At 40.7% G+C, this 17,193-nt stretch overlaps 1 protein-coding gene across 6 annotated transcripts in view; it reads right to left on the reverse strand.

Annotated features, from left to right (window-relative positions):
- Positions 1-17,193, reverse strand: part of c2cd3 (C2 domain containing 3 centriole elongation regulator) — a 222,277-nt gene that overhangs the window by 126,589 nt on the left and 78,495 nt on the right. For 5 of the 6 annotated variants that reach the window (XR_015757475.1, XM_087988324.1, XM_043692201.2 and 2 more), the window contains 4 exons: positions 8,390-8,658; positions 6,682-6,774; positions 5,119-5,727; positions 1,987-2,328 (listed from right to left, as the gene is read on the reverse strand). Coding sequence is in view for 5 of the 6 variants with exons in the window: in XM_087988324.1 (XP_087844450.1) it covers positions 1,987-2,328; positions 5,119-5,727; positions 6,682-6,774; positions 8,390-8,658 (1,313 nt within the window). In the remaining variant the exon portion in view is untranslated. The remainder of the gene's footprint in view (positions 1-1,986; positions 2,329-5,118; positions 5,728-6,681; positions 6,775-8,389; positions 8,659-17,193) is intronic. The other variant, XM_087988325.1, reaches the window with a different exon arrangement.

A 17,193-nucleotide genomic window follows, 5' to 3' on the forward strand; every position in this document is an offset into this window, starting at 1 on the left:
GTGTCAGCTTTATTGATACATACAAGATCTTGGGGATCTTGACAGGATGGATGAGGAAAGAATATTTTCTCCTGAGAGAATCTCAGATGAACTTGGTGGTGGTGGTGGGGGCGAGGGAGGGAGGGAGTGGAGAGCGTGGAGATCGATGTTTAAGATAAATATTGTTTCTCAGTGGGTCATGAAGCTTTGAAATTCACTTCCTCAAAATGCAGTGCAAGCAGAGTGTTTTTTTTAAAGATAGGAGTATTTACAAGCAAGGGCAAGAAATGTTATTCAGGATAGACAGGAATGTGAAGTTGAGGTTACAATCAGTTCAGCTATGATCCAATTGAATGGCAAAGCAAGCTTGAGGAATCAAGTGGTCTGCTCCTACTCTTATGCTTGTTGCTATGAAAATCCCTCCCTGTCCATAAAACAGTATATGCATGGATAAACTACATCTAGAAATGATCATGAACAGTAAGTCTGAATATCTGACCAAAATGAATCATGGCTGATGTCAACAAAGTGGATGATGAACTGCATTTACTAAGTCAGATATTTTACTGCTGCAGCTCAAAGCAGCTGTCAGATTTGAATCTACTATAAACAGAAGGGATGAATGTTTGGACAGGATACGTCCTTCAAGTTTGTACAGAGCTCCTAGCTGGAGAGAATGCATAAAAATTGTTGACATTCATGTTCTAGGCAGTAAAATCAATATAAACCTTGAAAAATTGATCTTTACAGAGTTTGTAGCTCTTCTTGCATTGGATTGGAACACAAAAATCCAACTAATTATGAATTCATGAAATAGCAAATTTAGATCAATCAATGATTATTAAATTTGTTAAATTCAGAGCTTTCACTATAATGACTATGATAAATATCACAAAGGCACAGTATCACAAATTTTCTACAGCTGCTATTTAAACATGGATCAAAATAAGGTGTTAATTTTTTAAAATTTTCTATCATGGGGGTGGACATCACTGAAAAAGTCAGCACTTTTGCTGTTCAGTCTTAACTGTCCTCAAACAGACCATAAAACATAGTAAAAGTAGGCCATTCCATTCTATTTGGAGAAAGTAAGGACTGCAGATGCTTGAGATCAGAGTCAAAAAGCCCATCATCAGGAATTGGGGGGGGGGGTTGGGGGAAGTAGACCCCCACCCTACATTCCTGAAGAATGGCTTATGTCTGAAACATCAACTCTCTTGCTCCTCAGATGCTGCCTAACCTGCTGTGCTTTTCCAGCGCCACACTTTTTGATTCCATTCTATTTGCCTTCCTGATTTTCCACTAGTATTTTTCACATACTTGAAGCTACAGTCCACCTGACTGTTGACAAGAATGGTGATGATGGATGGGCAGTTTAAGAAGGGGCCAGCATGGTCTAGGAGGTATGCAGCGAGAAATGGCAATGAGATGACATAGCAAAATATAGGAGAGGCAGAATGGGAAATTACAGAAGAAAGGGTGGTTTGAGGGCTTGGATAGGCACTGTTAGAGAAGTTTGAAAGGACTGTGAATGGGTATGGGATGTCAGAGATGACATGGGAAAAAATGAAATGGGAATTTAATTAGATATTGTTGCAATCCTTCCTCAAACATGGGGACCAAAACTGTATTCATTACTCCAGATGTGGCTTCAGCAACCCACTGTATGCCTGTGACAAGACTTAAATTCCAAACCCCTGCCAATAAAGACCAAAATTTCATTTGCCTTCTTAATTACTTGCTGCACCTGCAAGCTAATTCCTCTTTTATATCTAGCACTTTTCGTCCATATCTCATTTTATGTAGTGTCAAAACAGAAGCAATATATAATAAAGTAAAAAAATACAGCCAACCTCTATTAAGCTATATTACACATGTAATATTTCATACAGACGACTGTGAAGTCAATTACATATTTTGGTGTGGAGAAAACAGTATGACTCATTGACTCAATATTACGAGAGGTATAAAAATATTTGTATTTTTGACAAGTAGTAAAATTCTTACCGTTCAAGCTTATGTGCATTGCTCTTTCTACTATAACGTTCACTGCAAATGTGTTAGCTAGGTCCACCTCAGAAATTTCATTAGCCATTTTCTTGCATTCAACATTAGAACCTGTGGATGTTCCTTTATCAATGTATTCTTTTGATGCTTGTTCTTTTTCATTAATGAATGGTACATCTTCCTCAGTACCATGTTCGTAATCATGGTCATTCTCTGCATAGCTTATTCTTTGAGAAGTACAGACGTCAGATAGTAGTGGATCATTTGGTGCTAGTGTGATGTGGAACCTTACAGCTGCACCTGATAGGTCAGAAGCACCTCGCTTGAAAAGTGGATAAATGCCTGCAAAGAAATTAAATACAGAGAAATATGTACATTTTGGAATTTCTCTGGCTCTTCCTTTCCTATTATTAAATGCTCTTCTTGAAAACGGGAAGTACATTTATACAGAGTATTTTATTTCTACGTGCTGCTGGAGGATTGAATCAACATTTTGCAGATGAAATGGAAGGGGATACATTTTGGGAGAAAGAATATGAAGAAATTGTTTAAAATAAAAATTACTACTCTAACAGCTGTTGTACATGTCTAACATACATGTGCACAAGTCATTAAAAGGTGGAAGAGTGCAGGCAGGGGATCAGTTAATAAAATCAGCATTCAGGTTATGCGAAGTCTGTAGAAGATACTAATTAGACCTCAGATACAGTACTGTGTGCTGTTCTGGTTTCCACACTTCAGGAACAATCCAAGAATATTGGAGTATGTAGAGAGGTTGATAAGATGTATCCAGAGATGAGAAACTTCAGTTATGAAGAATGACTGGAGAACTTGAGACTGCTTTCCTTGATGTAGAGAAAGGTATGAGGGAATTTGAAAGAACTTTTCAAAATCTTGAGAAGTTTAGACAGAGTATACAAGGCAAAACTATTCCTGTTCTTAAAAGGATTAAAAACAACAGAGAACAAAAATAAAATCATATGCAAACATAGTAAATGTGATATAAGAAAAAAAACATTTTCACACAGCAAGTGGCTCAAGTCATGAACACATGCCTGGAGGTGTAGTTGAGCCATATTCAAATGAGGCATTCAAAAGAGCACTAGACGATTATCAAATAGAAATAATGTATAGGGAAAGGTAGGAAAATACTGTGGAAAAGTATTCCAAAATATGAATAAAAATACACAGATCTAGCTGAATGAGGTGTGTCAAGTCTGGTGACCAAAATATTGATTAAGGGATGGATTTTTCCTTGTGACCCTCTTCCCATCATTTCAGCTTCATCTCAATGTCTTTTCTCTTGAAATAGCTGAAGAATGTTCATTAATGACTCGACTCCATTAATGTCTCTTGACTCCATCCAACACTTCAACAATTTCCAATTCTTCACGATCTTTACACTGAGTCACCCTCCTTTTTTCCCTTGACATGTTTATCTTCGATGCTGGGGATGGAAAGTTCACCAATAGCCATGACAAGCCCAATATCCAGTTACCTTGATCAAAACACCTTCTCCTCCTCTTCCTGCAAGGACTCCATTCCCTTCCCCCAGTGTTTACAACTCAATCACATCTGATAATGCAACACGCACACCAAGCAACAAAAGAATTAATTATTAAAGATAAATTTACGTAACAAAGTCTTGCATCTATGTTTATAAGCTCTGAAATTTTAAATCTCTAGATTTTTAATGAAGTTTTGCTTTTTGGAATTGCAGATTGGAGATGAGGAAGTTGGCACATATGATTTGCAATGGTCACAATTTACTTCTGTAATAGCAAGAAACTGAGCTATAGTGATTATTACAAAATGCATTCTTGAAAGCAAAATGAGGCAAGAGAAACAAAATAAAAACATCCATTACACCAATATGAGAGAAAAAACTAATTGTAAAACATGGTGGGCGGCACGGTGGCACAGTGGTTAGCACTGCTGCCTCACAGCGCCTGAGACCCGGGTTCAATTCCCGCCTCAGGCGACTGACTGTGGAGTTTGCACGTTCTCCCAGTGTCTGAGTGGGTTTCCTCCGGGTGCTCCAGTTTCCTCCCACCATCCAAAGATGTGCAGGGTCAGGTGAATTGGCCATACTAAATTGCCTGTAGTGTTAGGTAAGGCATAAATGTAGGGGTATGGGTGGGTTTCGCTTCGGCGGGTCGGTGTGGACTTGTTGGGCCGAAGGGCCTGTTTCCACACTGTAATCTAATCTAATCTAATCTAATCTAATCTAATGACTGAAAAATTCAACCCACTATCATCTTTTGGGAGATGGCAATATGATGAGCGGAAAACAATTCCGCTCTTGAGGAACTTGCCAGTAATGATGGGTTGATCCCTCCATTTTCAATCATGCATCTTTCTGTAATAATTGATCATCTACTTGCATAATGCTTCAACAAACAAGATCCTTGTCAAAGATGGAGAAACACACATGAATAAGTGGCACATACATATGGTGTTGTACTTAGATTAGATTAGATTAGATTACAGTGTGGAAACAGGCCCTTTGGCCCAACAAGTCCACACCGACCCGCCGAAGCGCAACCCACCCATACCCCTACATTTACCCCTTACCTAACACTATGGGCAACTTAGCATGGCCAATTCACCTGACCTGCACATCTTTGGATTGTGGGAGGAAACCGGAGCACCCGGAGGAAACCCACGCAGACACGGGGAGAACGTGCAAACTCCACACAGTCAGTCGCCTGAGGCGGGAATTGAACCCGGGTCTCTGGCGCTGTGAGGCAGCAGTGCTAACCACTGTGCCACCGTGCCGCCCACTCTTCTATCGTTGCAACAGGAGAAATATCAGGATGACAGATCACTTCCAAGTATTACTGATTTCCTTCAATTCATAAAGGAAACTTGTTTTATGTCTCCATATAAGACATCTTTGAAATTCAAGAGTACTTTAAATATCAAGAAAGATTCGTAGAGAGTATGGAATCTGAAAAAAAGCCAATATGAAGGCAAAAAGGAAAACTGGTAAACCATATTTAAGGAGTGGGGGGGGTTGAAGATAACGTAAGTCAACTTTTAAAAGCAGGAAATGGATTTTGGAAAAAGTAAGACACTTCAAATAAATACATACTTAAACTGAACTGGCATCCAAAATTGGTTGGTACATACCACTAACTGTAAGCTTTCTTGAAGATTTCTCTGCCAGGGTCGACAGATCTATGAATGAATATCCAACTAATCGATCAGTATCATGAGGTCTCAGAGTCTTGTTATTGTTTCCATATGACAACCAGACTTGTACTTCTAGTTTTTCTTCACTTAGGTACCAGATCAATGATTGGGTTCTTTTCAGATATATAGTCTTCACCTCATCAAAGTTCACTGTAACACAACTTTTGTTCACAGTCAGGACTGGCTTTTGAAGTGATGTACAAATAGCCTCTCTATCATACAATTTATACCGAAGGTAACAGAAGGTGGATTGATCTAGATGCTCTTGTCCAGCCACCATTACACAGTGCAATGGGAGCCATATCCGTGACACAGTTAGTGTTATTGATACACTACTTTCTGGAGATTGCCACTCTTTAACTTTTTCCTCATTTGTTCCACACTGCCAGTCCAGTGCCTCTGCAGCCTTTATGACACGCTCTCTGTCATTGGGATGTGCAAAGTGGATTGAAATCTCGAGCCCACCAACCAAGTTCTGTAGAATTCCACAAGACTGAGCAGAAGTGATAACCTCTGGAAGACTCACTGCATACCAACCCGAGATGCCTTCACATAGAATACAAAATAAATATTTTGTAAGCCCATTCAACATATATAATTTGTCAGCACATATTAAGAACATGTCAATAACTGACATATCAATATGGATACAGCAGTTTAATACTCATAGTATGGACCAAATAACCATGACCAAACATCTGAAGCCTATCATATAAAAATTAATTAAAACAATTGAGTAATCTATGCAGTAACGTCCAGAAAACTACCATGTAAAAGTCTCATAAAAATTTACTAGCCTTCAGAGAAAGGAATTCTCCAGCCCTACTCCATATGACTGCCACATGCCTGCACTTCCATGCTGTGTGGATGATTCAGAGCCCTGTCAAGGTTACCCATTTATCAAAATCAAATAATAAAAATAACATAAAAGTTCACCTGATCTTAATGTAAAATTATTTAACAGAAACTCTTCAATGGTTCTCAAAGCAAGTGACAAATTATCCCATTTCTATATTGAAACTACATCTGAAGTTGAATGAATACGACATCTCTACTCAAGAATCTGTACATCAACCAATTTATTTCAATTATACAGGTTCCATATTTCATAGTATAGGTCAGTGTGGAGATCTGCTAATGTGCTCTCTTACTCTAACCAAACATACTTAATTTGCAAGATTGAATCACCATCCAAAGTTCCTCCCCAACCCCCAACTTACCAAGTCAAGAAATCATATTGTGAATTATTTTGCTGAGCAGCATATTAAGAGATCAAATACTTTCTACTTTAAAACGTTTGGCCTCATTTTACATAGTTAATACAGTTTCAAGAAGTAGCCACTACAGCTAAATTGATCAACATAACTTTTGGAACAATAATAACAGTAATATTAAGTTACTCCTTAACAACTATTAAACTGCCTAAGTCTTCTATGTAAAATCCTAGATTCGCATTTTGGTAGCAAACCAATACGTTTATTATACTAGCTTTCTCATTACCTGTCCGTCTGGTCAGCAAGGCTGACAGGGGAATCCGTACAGATCCCAATTCAATGTCCTTTGATGAACCAATTACAAATGTGCTTTGTTTAGCTGTCAAATAGCAAATATGGAAAACAATGTTTACAGATACAATGAAAAGAAAACTCTAGTAACAAAACAATAAAATTATGAAATTTGCACTAATTATTTGTTTCAAACTATAATAAAATGAAACAGAAGGTAACAATATTATGGCTTTAAGAGGTGAATTTTGACCTTTTTTTAAAACAGAGGTTTTAAGACAGAAGCGCCAAACTGTCTGCTTAATTCCAATAAAGTAAACAGCTTGTGACACCTTGGGGTTTTTTGTTTGCGGATGGAATAATAGAAGCAGCCTGAATTGGTGGGGTCAAGCTCTCCCACAGCCAGGATTTCTAGTTTTAATTTTTCAGGAGCAGCTGCTGGGGTCTTGAAGCTGGGTTTGGAAGCTACAATTCATCTCTCGCTGTTACTCACTCTCTCTCTGAGGTTTCTCTTGATGTTTCTCCTCCTGGACTGGAGAATTGTCTGTGAGATAATCTATTTTACTGAATTTGCCTTTTTCCAAGGGTAAGTTTATGGGATGTTACTATATTGGAACAGTTACTGTTTAATAGTTAAATAACGTATTATTCTGTTAAGTTTTCCAACAGAGTTAAGTTATGCAAATGTTTTTCTTTATTTTGTTGTACTTTAACTGAGGCGTATGAATAAAGGGGGTTTTGCTTCAAACTGGTAGTTTGACCAATCGAATTGCACTCAGAACACAATTCCTGGCACTTGCTTTAAAATATGAAAAAGTTAGGGTCTTAATATGTTTTGGTCTGCTCCATAACAAAAAGGTAAAAATAAATTACATTATGAATAAACTTCAGCAGTGCCTTTCACATTTTCAGAATATTCAAACTGCTATAAAACTAACAAAATGCTTCAGAGTGAAGTTGCACTGAAGGCCAACAGGCAGTCAATTCTCACACAGGGTCCCACAACAGAGATTAAAATAAGCAGTTATTCCTTTAACACTGCTATTGGTTGAGCAGTAAATTTTGACCAGGATAGCAGAAAACTTCCAGCTTTTTTTCAAAAGATTACAATAGAATCGCTTAAGTACATTACAGAAAGCTGATGGGGCCTTCAATTATGAAAGGTGATACATTTAACAGTGCACCCTTTCTTTATGTCAGTCTAGATTATATGATTAAGTTTCCACTGTAGTTTGAATTCATGTCCTTATATTTCAGAGTAGCTTGTGTGCAACTGAGTCAAGGCTGGCAAAAGGTTTACACTCAAATGCAAGCACATTTATAAATGTATTGAATTGCCCTTTACTGTCTATTGTCTCACAGGTATCATGATCTCGAGCAATCTTGGAGTTTTGATTTTATGCACACACATATTTGCAAGAGCCTTCCTCTTGTGATAGACGATGGAATACATGATTTTTGCCTACAATTTCCCAAAATAAATTCTGCATTCAACCAGATTATGGGACAGTAAAAAAAATCTTTCATGCAGGTAGAAAAGAAGGACTTGTTCTGGACTACTACTGTCTACTTCATGGTAATCCATTGCAGCAATAGTCATGTGGCCATCTGTTTAGCTTTGGAATTTTGCAGGTACAGAAACTTAAAATCAATGTTGGGATGCAGTAAACGATATTGTATACTCTGAAAAGACAAAAAGGTACCTGTTGTAACAGACTGATGGTAGATAGTAAACACGACTTCTGATGACTCCAGCAGTTCAGCCAAACTGAAACTCTCTCCTGTGGATCTCTGCATTACCAGGTTGCATGGAAATTCAGAGGAATGATCAAATTCTGGGCAGAATGTACGGGCAACCACATTTGTACATTGCCTTTCATTTTCCAGCAGAAAGGAAATACGAATTGTAACATAGGTATTCACACCAATTTCAGATTGGCATTTCAATGATTGGTTCCTTTCTGCTGCAATCCTGCATTTAAAGAAACAGAAATATAAATCATTTATTCAACTACCAAGGGATTAGGAATCAAGTTTCAAATAAATTAAAATTATGAACCTTTAATCAAAAGGCAATCATTTTCATAACTCTAGCTTTGAGATTGACTTCTGAAAGCCAGTTGTTAAATTCAGACATTGGTGCACCAACATCTGACATGTGCATCCAAATGATCACTTATAAAAGTACCATGCGGATATAATTTTGCATATCATTATGCAGAAAGCACTGAAAGCTGCTGCAAAACTCATTACACTGTTGATGTTCTATGTCGAAATGAAATGTCTTCAATTTTTGCTGGAGCCCTGATGATTCTCTGAATAAATGTACAATGTACATCCTTAGTTGAGTTTAAGAAAAGTTTCATGCTAAGTTATCTGTTTACTCAAGTTCTCATTAAAGTAAACAGTGAAATCTGTAACAATAATAGAGAATGCTGGTAAAACATAACAGGTCTGGCAGCATCTGTAGAGAGAAAATAAAGTTTATGTTTTAAGTCCAGTGACCGTTCGTCAGATAACAAACTGTGAAAACTGTACATTTTTCATTTTTGTCAAGTCCCGATACCTCATTTGGGTCAAAAATCCAAGCAAAATGGACACATAGGATTATGTGAAATACAGAGGTAATGAAAGGCAAAAACAAGTATAGTGCTTATATTGAGCTTTTCATACTCAGGATTACCCCAAACCTTTTTACAGTCAATTTAGCAGCCTAAAATGTCATCTGCAATGCAATTATAGGCAAACACAATAGCCAATCCATATACTGCAAGGGTCTCTGACCAGTATAAGATAAATGATCTATTTTATAGCAATTTTAGTAATAAATATCAGCTAGGATGTGAGGAGGCCTTATTTGAAGTTTGAATGGGCATAGGATATTTATGACCACATGAAAAAGCAGGCAGATACAAGTGGAGGTTTTTTTTGTAAATTAAAGAACTCCTTCAGTAATTCACATAATTGAATGTTAACCTAAATTGGCAATGTCGCAGAAGTGACAGAATGCAATCTTATATAATACTTTAAAAACTAGACTTCCTCAGAGTAGCAGATACTCTATAAATCAAAATAAGTACGATATCTGTACTGATGGATTTAATCAACATTTAAAAGACTAGAACAGCTATATAGAAAAAGGAATTAAAATAGAAAATGCTAGCAGAGTGCAGCAAGTCTAGCAGCATTGGTGGACAGAGAAACAGAGTCCATGTTTTGTATCCAATATGACAATTTCACATTTCTACCTTTCATTTAACACCATTAGCAACCCCTTGTCTATTACTCCAGGCATCCTCATCACCTGTTCAACCCAAGTACATTTAAAAAAAACAATTTTCCAGTCTCTTTCAGCCTTGAAGAAGTCATTTCTCTCTACAAATGCTGACAGATCTGCTGAGTTCGTCAGCATTTTCTATTTTTATTTTAGATTTTCAGCATCAACACAATTTTGCTTTTAGTTAGAGGAAAAGGAATTGAAAGTTGGAGAAAACTATGTGTTGTCATACAGACTATAAAATTAGAGAAGACTGGTGTAGTGGTTGGAATGAAGTCAGCCAGATGGATGTCAAAGACTGTGAGATCCCTGATTGGGGCTGTTAAACTGGTCCAAACAGGGAGTCCTGTTTGACAGATATAAACAGGAATGGCAGGGGTTCTGTTCACTGTAGGAGTCAGATTTGACCTAGCAGGGTCAATGTCATAATACACATGTGTGAATAAATAGTAACTTGGCGATGGGACACCAGACTCTGTGGAATTATTTCAGATGGCTTATTCCATTTTATTTTTACAAAGTATTGACAACTTACTTTGGTCAAAAGTCTAAGCAAAATGATGTTGATGATGTGATGTAGTCGGGAAGAAAACCTTTTGCAACTATTTGGTTCCTTTGACATTCGTACTATAAAGTCAGTTAAATATTTTATCATAAAGTCAAGTATTTTAATTATAGGAAAATATAGCGAACAATCAGCCTACAGTAGGGTTCCACAAATAGAAATTAGGATATGAGAATTAATTAGGAATTCCTCTGCTTATTCATCGGAGGTCTGACTTTTATCAATTTTGGGGAATAAAACTGTCTTATTTTGTTGAGAGATGCAGTAAATGAGTACCAGAAGCATTTTAAAAATACAATAAGTAATAAGTAAACAGCTATGGGAGGTATATATTTCTAAATAAGTTTCCATTGAAAAAGCTCAGGTTTCTGAAAGGTTTCCATGATCCATCACTCCATCGTACTGAACTAACCAGTATAATATAATTTTCTCGCACCATTCCGTGAGATATCAGACGGCTAAAACATGTGGAGCTAGATCTCAAAGAATTATGATATTTAAATGAAGGACTAGAAAAGAGAAGATAGGGTAAAAGAACTTTAGGAGCGGTTCCACCATAGAACACACCAGATGGCCTCCTTCTTTAGAGACCGCAATTTCCCTTCCCACGTGGTTAAAGATGCCCTCCAACGCATCTCATCCACATCCCGCACCTCCGCCCTCAGACCCAACCCCTCCAACCGCAACAAGGACAGAACGCCCCTGGTGCTCACCTTCCACCCTACCAACCTTCGCATAAACCAAATCTTCCGCCGACATTTCCGCCACCTCCAAACAGACCCCACCACCAGGGATATATTTCCCTCCCCACCCCTCTCCGCCTTCCGCAAAGACCGTTCCCTCCGTGACTACCTGGTCAGGTCCACGCCCCCCTACGACCCACCCTCCCATCCTGGCACTTTCCCCTGCCACCGCAGGAACTGTAAAACCTGTGCCCACACCTCCTCCCTCACCTCCATCCAAGTCCCTAAAGGAGCCTTCCACATCCATCAAAGTTTTACCTGCACATCCACTAATATCATCTATTGTATCCGTTGCTCCCGATGCGGTCTCCTCTACATTGCGGAGACTGGGCGCCTCCTAGCAGAGCGCTTTAGGGAACATCTCAGAGACACCCGCATCAATCAACCACATCGCCCAGTGGCTCAACATTTCAACTCCCCCTCCCACTCTGCCGAGGATATGGAGGTGCTGGGCCTCCTCCACCGCCGCTCCCTCACCACCAGACGCCTGGAGGAAGAACGCCTCATCTTCCGCCTCGGAACACTTCAACCCCAGGGCATCAATGTGGATTTCAAGTTTCCTCATTTCCCCACCTCATCCTAGTTTCTAACCTCCAGCAACTCGACTTGTCCGGACTTGTCCGACCTGCCCAGCTCCTTTTCCACCTATCCACTCCACCCTCTCTTCCCTGACCTATCACCTTCATCTCCTTCCCCACTGACCTATTGTACTCTATGCTACTCTCTCCCCACCCCCACCCTCCTCTAGCTTATCTCTCCATGCTTCAGGCTCTCTGCCTTTATTCCTGATGAAGGGCTTTTGCCCGAAACGTCGATTTTGCCTGTCCTCGGATGCTGCCTGAATTGCTGTGCTCTTCCAACACCACTAATCCAGAATCTGGTTTCCAGCATCTGCAGTCATTGTTTTTACTACACAAAACTATATACTGCCTTAATTAATCTTAAGCTAAATTCTAATAAATACTCAGTAAAAAATTGAATGAGGTTGCAGAGTAAGCCTTTTATGATTCCTGATAATACTGGACAAGTCAGATCCAGAAGGAAACCCCATTTAATTGACCGTAAATTTTATTTTTGCAGTTCAGCCACCGTGTTGGTCAGTCACTGAACATATTGTTACAGCAGAGCGCGGCGCGAGCTGGACGGAAGTGAGGTTGGAGCGCAGAGCTGGTCGGGAAGGTAAGTGATTGATATATAAAGAACTTACCTCGACGCCAACAGTCTTTTCACAGCAGAGAGCAGCGCGAGCTGGGCCGAAATGAGGTTGGAGCGCAGAGCTGGTCGGGAAGGTAAGTGATTGATATTTGAGTGGGTGTGTTCTAGACCCCAGGCCCTACATAGTAGGGCCTCCCTCCCATCCTCCTCCTCTAACCTAATTTTAAAGTCCACAGGTAAGCTACTCAGTATTCTTGTTTTCGGAGACGAGGTGTAGAGTAATGGCAGCGCAGGCAGTGGAATGTTCCTCCTGCAGGATGTTCGAGGTAGGGGTGACCACCGATACTCCTGCCGACTTCATTTGCAGGAAATGCAGTCAGATCCTGCTCCTCACAGAACGAGTTAGGGAACTGGAGTTGGATGAACTGAGGATTATTCGAGAGGCTGAGAGGGTGATAGATAGAAGCTACAGGGACATAGCTACGCCAGAGAACAGAGGTAGCTGGGTAACAGTGAGAGGTGGGAAGGGGAGGAAGCAGGCAGTGCAGGGATCCCCTGTGGTCGTTCCCCTAAACAATAAGTATCCTGCTTTGGATACTGTTGGGGGACGGCCTAGCAGGGGTAAGCTGCAGTGACCGGGTCTGTGGCGTGAGGTCTGGCTCTGAGACTCAGAAGGGAAAGGGGGAGAGGAGGAGAGCGCTAGTTATAGGAGACTCTCTAGTTAGAAGGACGGACAGGCGGTTCTGTGGACAGGGGCGAGACTCTCGGATGGTTTGTTGCCTCCCGGGTGCCAGGGTCCGAGACGTCTCGGACCGTGTCTTCAGAATCCTTAAGGGGGAGGGTGTGCAGCCAGAAGTCGTGGTGCACGTTGGCACCAACGACATAGGTAGGAAGAGGGGTGAGGAGGTCATTCAAGAGCTCAGGAAGTTAGGCTGGAAGCTAAAAGCTAGGACAGACAGAGTCGTCATCTCTGGGTTGTTGCCGGTGCCACGTGACAGTGAGGCAAGGAATAGGGAGAGTGTGCAGTTGAACACGTGGCTGCAAGGATGGTGTAGGAGGGAGGGCTTCAGGTATTTGGACAATTGGACTGCATTCTGGGGAAGGTGGGACCTGTACAAGCAGGACGGGTTGCACCTGAACCAGAAGGGCACCTATATCCTGGGGGTTGGTTTGCTAGAACTCTTTGGGGGGGTTTAAACTAATTTGGCAGGGGGATGGGATCCGGACTTGTAGTCCAGCAAGTAGGCTAGCTGTTTGTCAGGATGTCCAAGAATGTAGGGAGGCTGTGAAGAAGGTAGCACTGACAGGGAATACTTGCGGACAAAGAGATGGGTTCAAGTGCGTATACTTCAACGCAAGGAGTATCAGAAATAAGGTGGGTGAACTTAAGGCGTGGATCGGTACCTGGGACTACGATGTTGGCCATCATGGAAACGTGGCTAGAAGAGGGACAGGAATGGTTGTTGGAGGTTCCTGGTTACAGATGTTTCAGTAAGATTAGGGAGAGTGGTAAAAAAGGAGGAGGGGTGGCGTTGCTAATTAGAAATGATATAACGGCTGCAGAAAGGCAGTTCGAGGGGGATCTGCCTTTGGAGGTAATATGGGCTGAAGTCAGAAATAGGAAAGGTGCAGTCACCTTGTTGGGTGTTTACTATAGGCCCCCAATAGCAGCAAAGATGTGGAGAAACAGATTGGGAAACAGATTTTGGAAAGGTGCAGAAGCCACAGGGTAGCAGTCATGGGCGATTTCAACTTCCCAAATATTGATTGGAAGCTCTTTAGATCAAGTAGATTGGATGAGGCGGTGTTTGCGTAGTGTGTCCAGGAAGCTTTTCTAACTCAGTATGTAGATTGTCCGACCAGAGGGGAGGCCATATTGGATTTGGTACTCGGTAATGAACCGGGACAAGTGGTGGACTTGTTCGTGGGTGAACATTTTGGTGATGGTGACCACAATTCTGTGACTTTCACCTTGGTTATGGAGAGAGATAGGTGCGTGCAACAGGGTAGGCTTTACTATTGGGGGAAGGGTAATTACGATGCTGTAAGACAGGATCTGAAAAGCATAAGTTGGGAGCATAGGCTGTCAGGGAAGGATGTCGTGGAAATGTGGAACTTTTTCAAGGAACAGATACGACATGTTCTTGATATGTATGTACCTGTCAGGCAGGAAATAAATGGTCGTGTGAGGGAACCTTGGTTGACGAGGGAGGTTGAATGTCTTGTAAAGAGGAAGAAGGAGGCTTACATAAGGTTGAGGAAACAGGGTTCAGACAGAGCAGTGGAGGGATACAGGATAGCCAGAAGGGACCTGAAGAAAGGGATTAGGAGAGCTAAGAGGGGGCATGAAAAATCTTTGGCGGATAGGATCAAGGATAACCCAAAGGCATTTTATGCGTATGTGAGAAACATGAGAATGATTAGAACGAGGGTAGGTCCGATCAAGGACAGTAGTGGGAGACTGTATATTGAGTCGGAAGAGATAGGAGAGGTCTTGAATGAGTACTTTTCTTCAGTATTTACGAACGAGAGGGACCGCATTGTTGAAGAGGAGAGTGTGAAACGGACTGGTAAGCTCGAGGAGATACTTGTTAGGAAGGAAGATGTGTTGGACATTTTGAACAACTTGAGGATAGACAAGTCCCCCGGGCCTGACGGGATATATCCTAGGATTATGTGGGAAGCAAGAGAGGAAATTGCAGTACCGTTGGCAATGATCTTTTCGTCTTCACTGTCAACGGGGGTGGTACCAGGGGACTGGAGAGTGGCGAATGTTGTGCCCTTGTTCAAAAAAGGGAATAGGGATAACCCCGGGAATTACAGGCCAGTTAGTCTTACTTCGGTGGTAGGCAAAGTAATGGAAAGGATACTGAGGGATAGGATTTATGAGTATCTGGAAAGATACTGCTTGATTAGGGACAGCCAGCACGGATTTGTGAAGGGTAGGTCTTGCCTTACAAGTCTGATTGAATTCTTTGAGGAGGTGTCCAAGCATGTGGATGAGGGTAGAGCAGTGGATGTAGTATACATGGATTTTAGTAAGGCATTTGATAAGGTTCCCCATGGTAGGCTTATGCGGAAAGTCAGGAGGTATGGGATAGAGGGAAATTTGGCCAATTGGATAGAAAACTGGCTAACTGGTCGAAGTCAGAGAGTGGTGGTAGATGGCAAATATTCAGCCTGGAGCCCAGTTACAAGTGGAGTTCCGCAGGGATCAGTTCTGGGTCCTCTGCTGTTTGTAATTTTTATTAATGACTTGGATGAGGGAGTCGAAGGGTGGGTCAGTAAATTTGCAGATGATATGAAGATTGGTGGAGTTGTGGATAGTGAAGAGGGCTGTTGTCGGCTGCAAAGAGACTTAGATATGATGCAGAGCTGGGCTGAGGAGTGGCAGATGGAGTTCAACCCTGCCAAGTGTGAGGTTGTCCATTTTGGAAAGACAAATAAGAATGCGGAATACAGGGTTAACGGTAGGGTTCTTAGTAAGGTGGAGGAACAGAGGGATCTTGGGGTCTATGTTCATAGATCTTTGAAAGTTGCCACTCAGGTGGATAGAGCTTGTAAGAAGGCCTATGGTGTATTAGCGTTCATTAGCAGAGGGATTGAATTCAAGAGTCGTGAAGTGATGTTGCAACTGTACAGGACTTTGGTTAGGCAACATTTGAAGTACTGTGTGCAGTTCTGGTCGCCTCACTTTAGGAAAGATGTGGAAGCTTTGGAGAGTGTGCAGAGAAGATTTACCAGGATGTTGCCTGGAATGGAGAATTTGGAAAGAGCTCACATTAACAGGTAAGAAAGAAAGATTCAATCCTTTTTAAGAAATATCCTTGCAGTCACTCAACCCCAGTGAAGTACAACTGTTATCTTTTTTACTCAAAATCCTTCTCCCAACCCTTTTTGCTAGAGTAAGCTTAAGACTTTTTTCCAGCTCCAATGCCTGATGTCTTCTTTTTAGCTCTGATTGTAGAGAAGTTCTTTTCAATTCTGCCAGTCCAGAGATCTCTACTCACTCTGACAGCCTGAAGATTCATACAGACTTTGTTCATGCTAGGATGACTTATCTTCTGAACTCAACCTACTAGTAGTTGCAGACCTTCTACTTTTTTTTTCATATTATAAAAGTCAACATTGTAAACATTCAGCAGTTAACCCCCCAGGTAGCCGATTGAGTCATTTAAGTCATATATTTTCTTGGAAATGATGTTCAAATTCACAGTTCAAAAATGACTTTCTGACCTTTGTAAAAACAAAACAATTAATCTTTATCAAACTAAAAACTAAAATCCATCTTTCTTTCACTTTCAACTCAAACTCCCACAATAGCAGGGGAACTCTCAAAGCTACAAAAATAAAAACAATTAGATAAATCAAGAAGTGACAGTTGCGTAAGAAAGTTCAGAGCAAAGTTGCATGTAATTTTGCTAAAAGCAGACATTGAAAAACCCAGAACAGATAAAATAAGACTTCAGAGAAATGTTATATGTGCAATGGTGCCTCCTAACCATGCTGACTATGTTTCAACAACGTTTTCAGATATGTTATGATACACCTCTATTGCAATTAGGTCTTGAACCCAGATTTTCTGGCTCAGAGGTAGGGAAACTAAAACTGCAGCACAAGACCTCAGAGATGTGGTCAGCATGACTGGCAACTAGGCTGAGATAACAAATTGATTTCAAATCCATTGCCATAACCACTTACTTATGAGTACAGATATTAGACTTGACCTTGTTATATTCTGCCAACAAAGAATTATTGAAAAACACA

This window comes from Chiloscyllium plagiosum, unplaced genomic scaffold (assembly GCF_037043375.1).
Source record: "Chiloscyllium plagiosum isolate Xiang-an unplaced genomic scaffold, Cpla_swu_hap1 HiC_scaffold_6, whole genome shotgun sequence".
NCBI lineage: Eukaryota > Metazoa > Chordata > Chondrichthyes > Orectolobiformes > Hemiscylliidae > Chiloscyllium > Chiloscyllium plagiosum.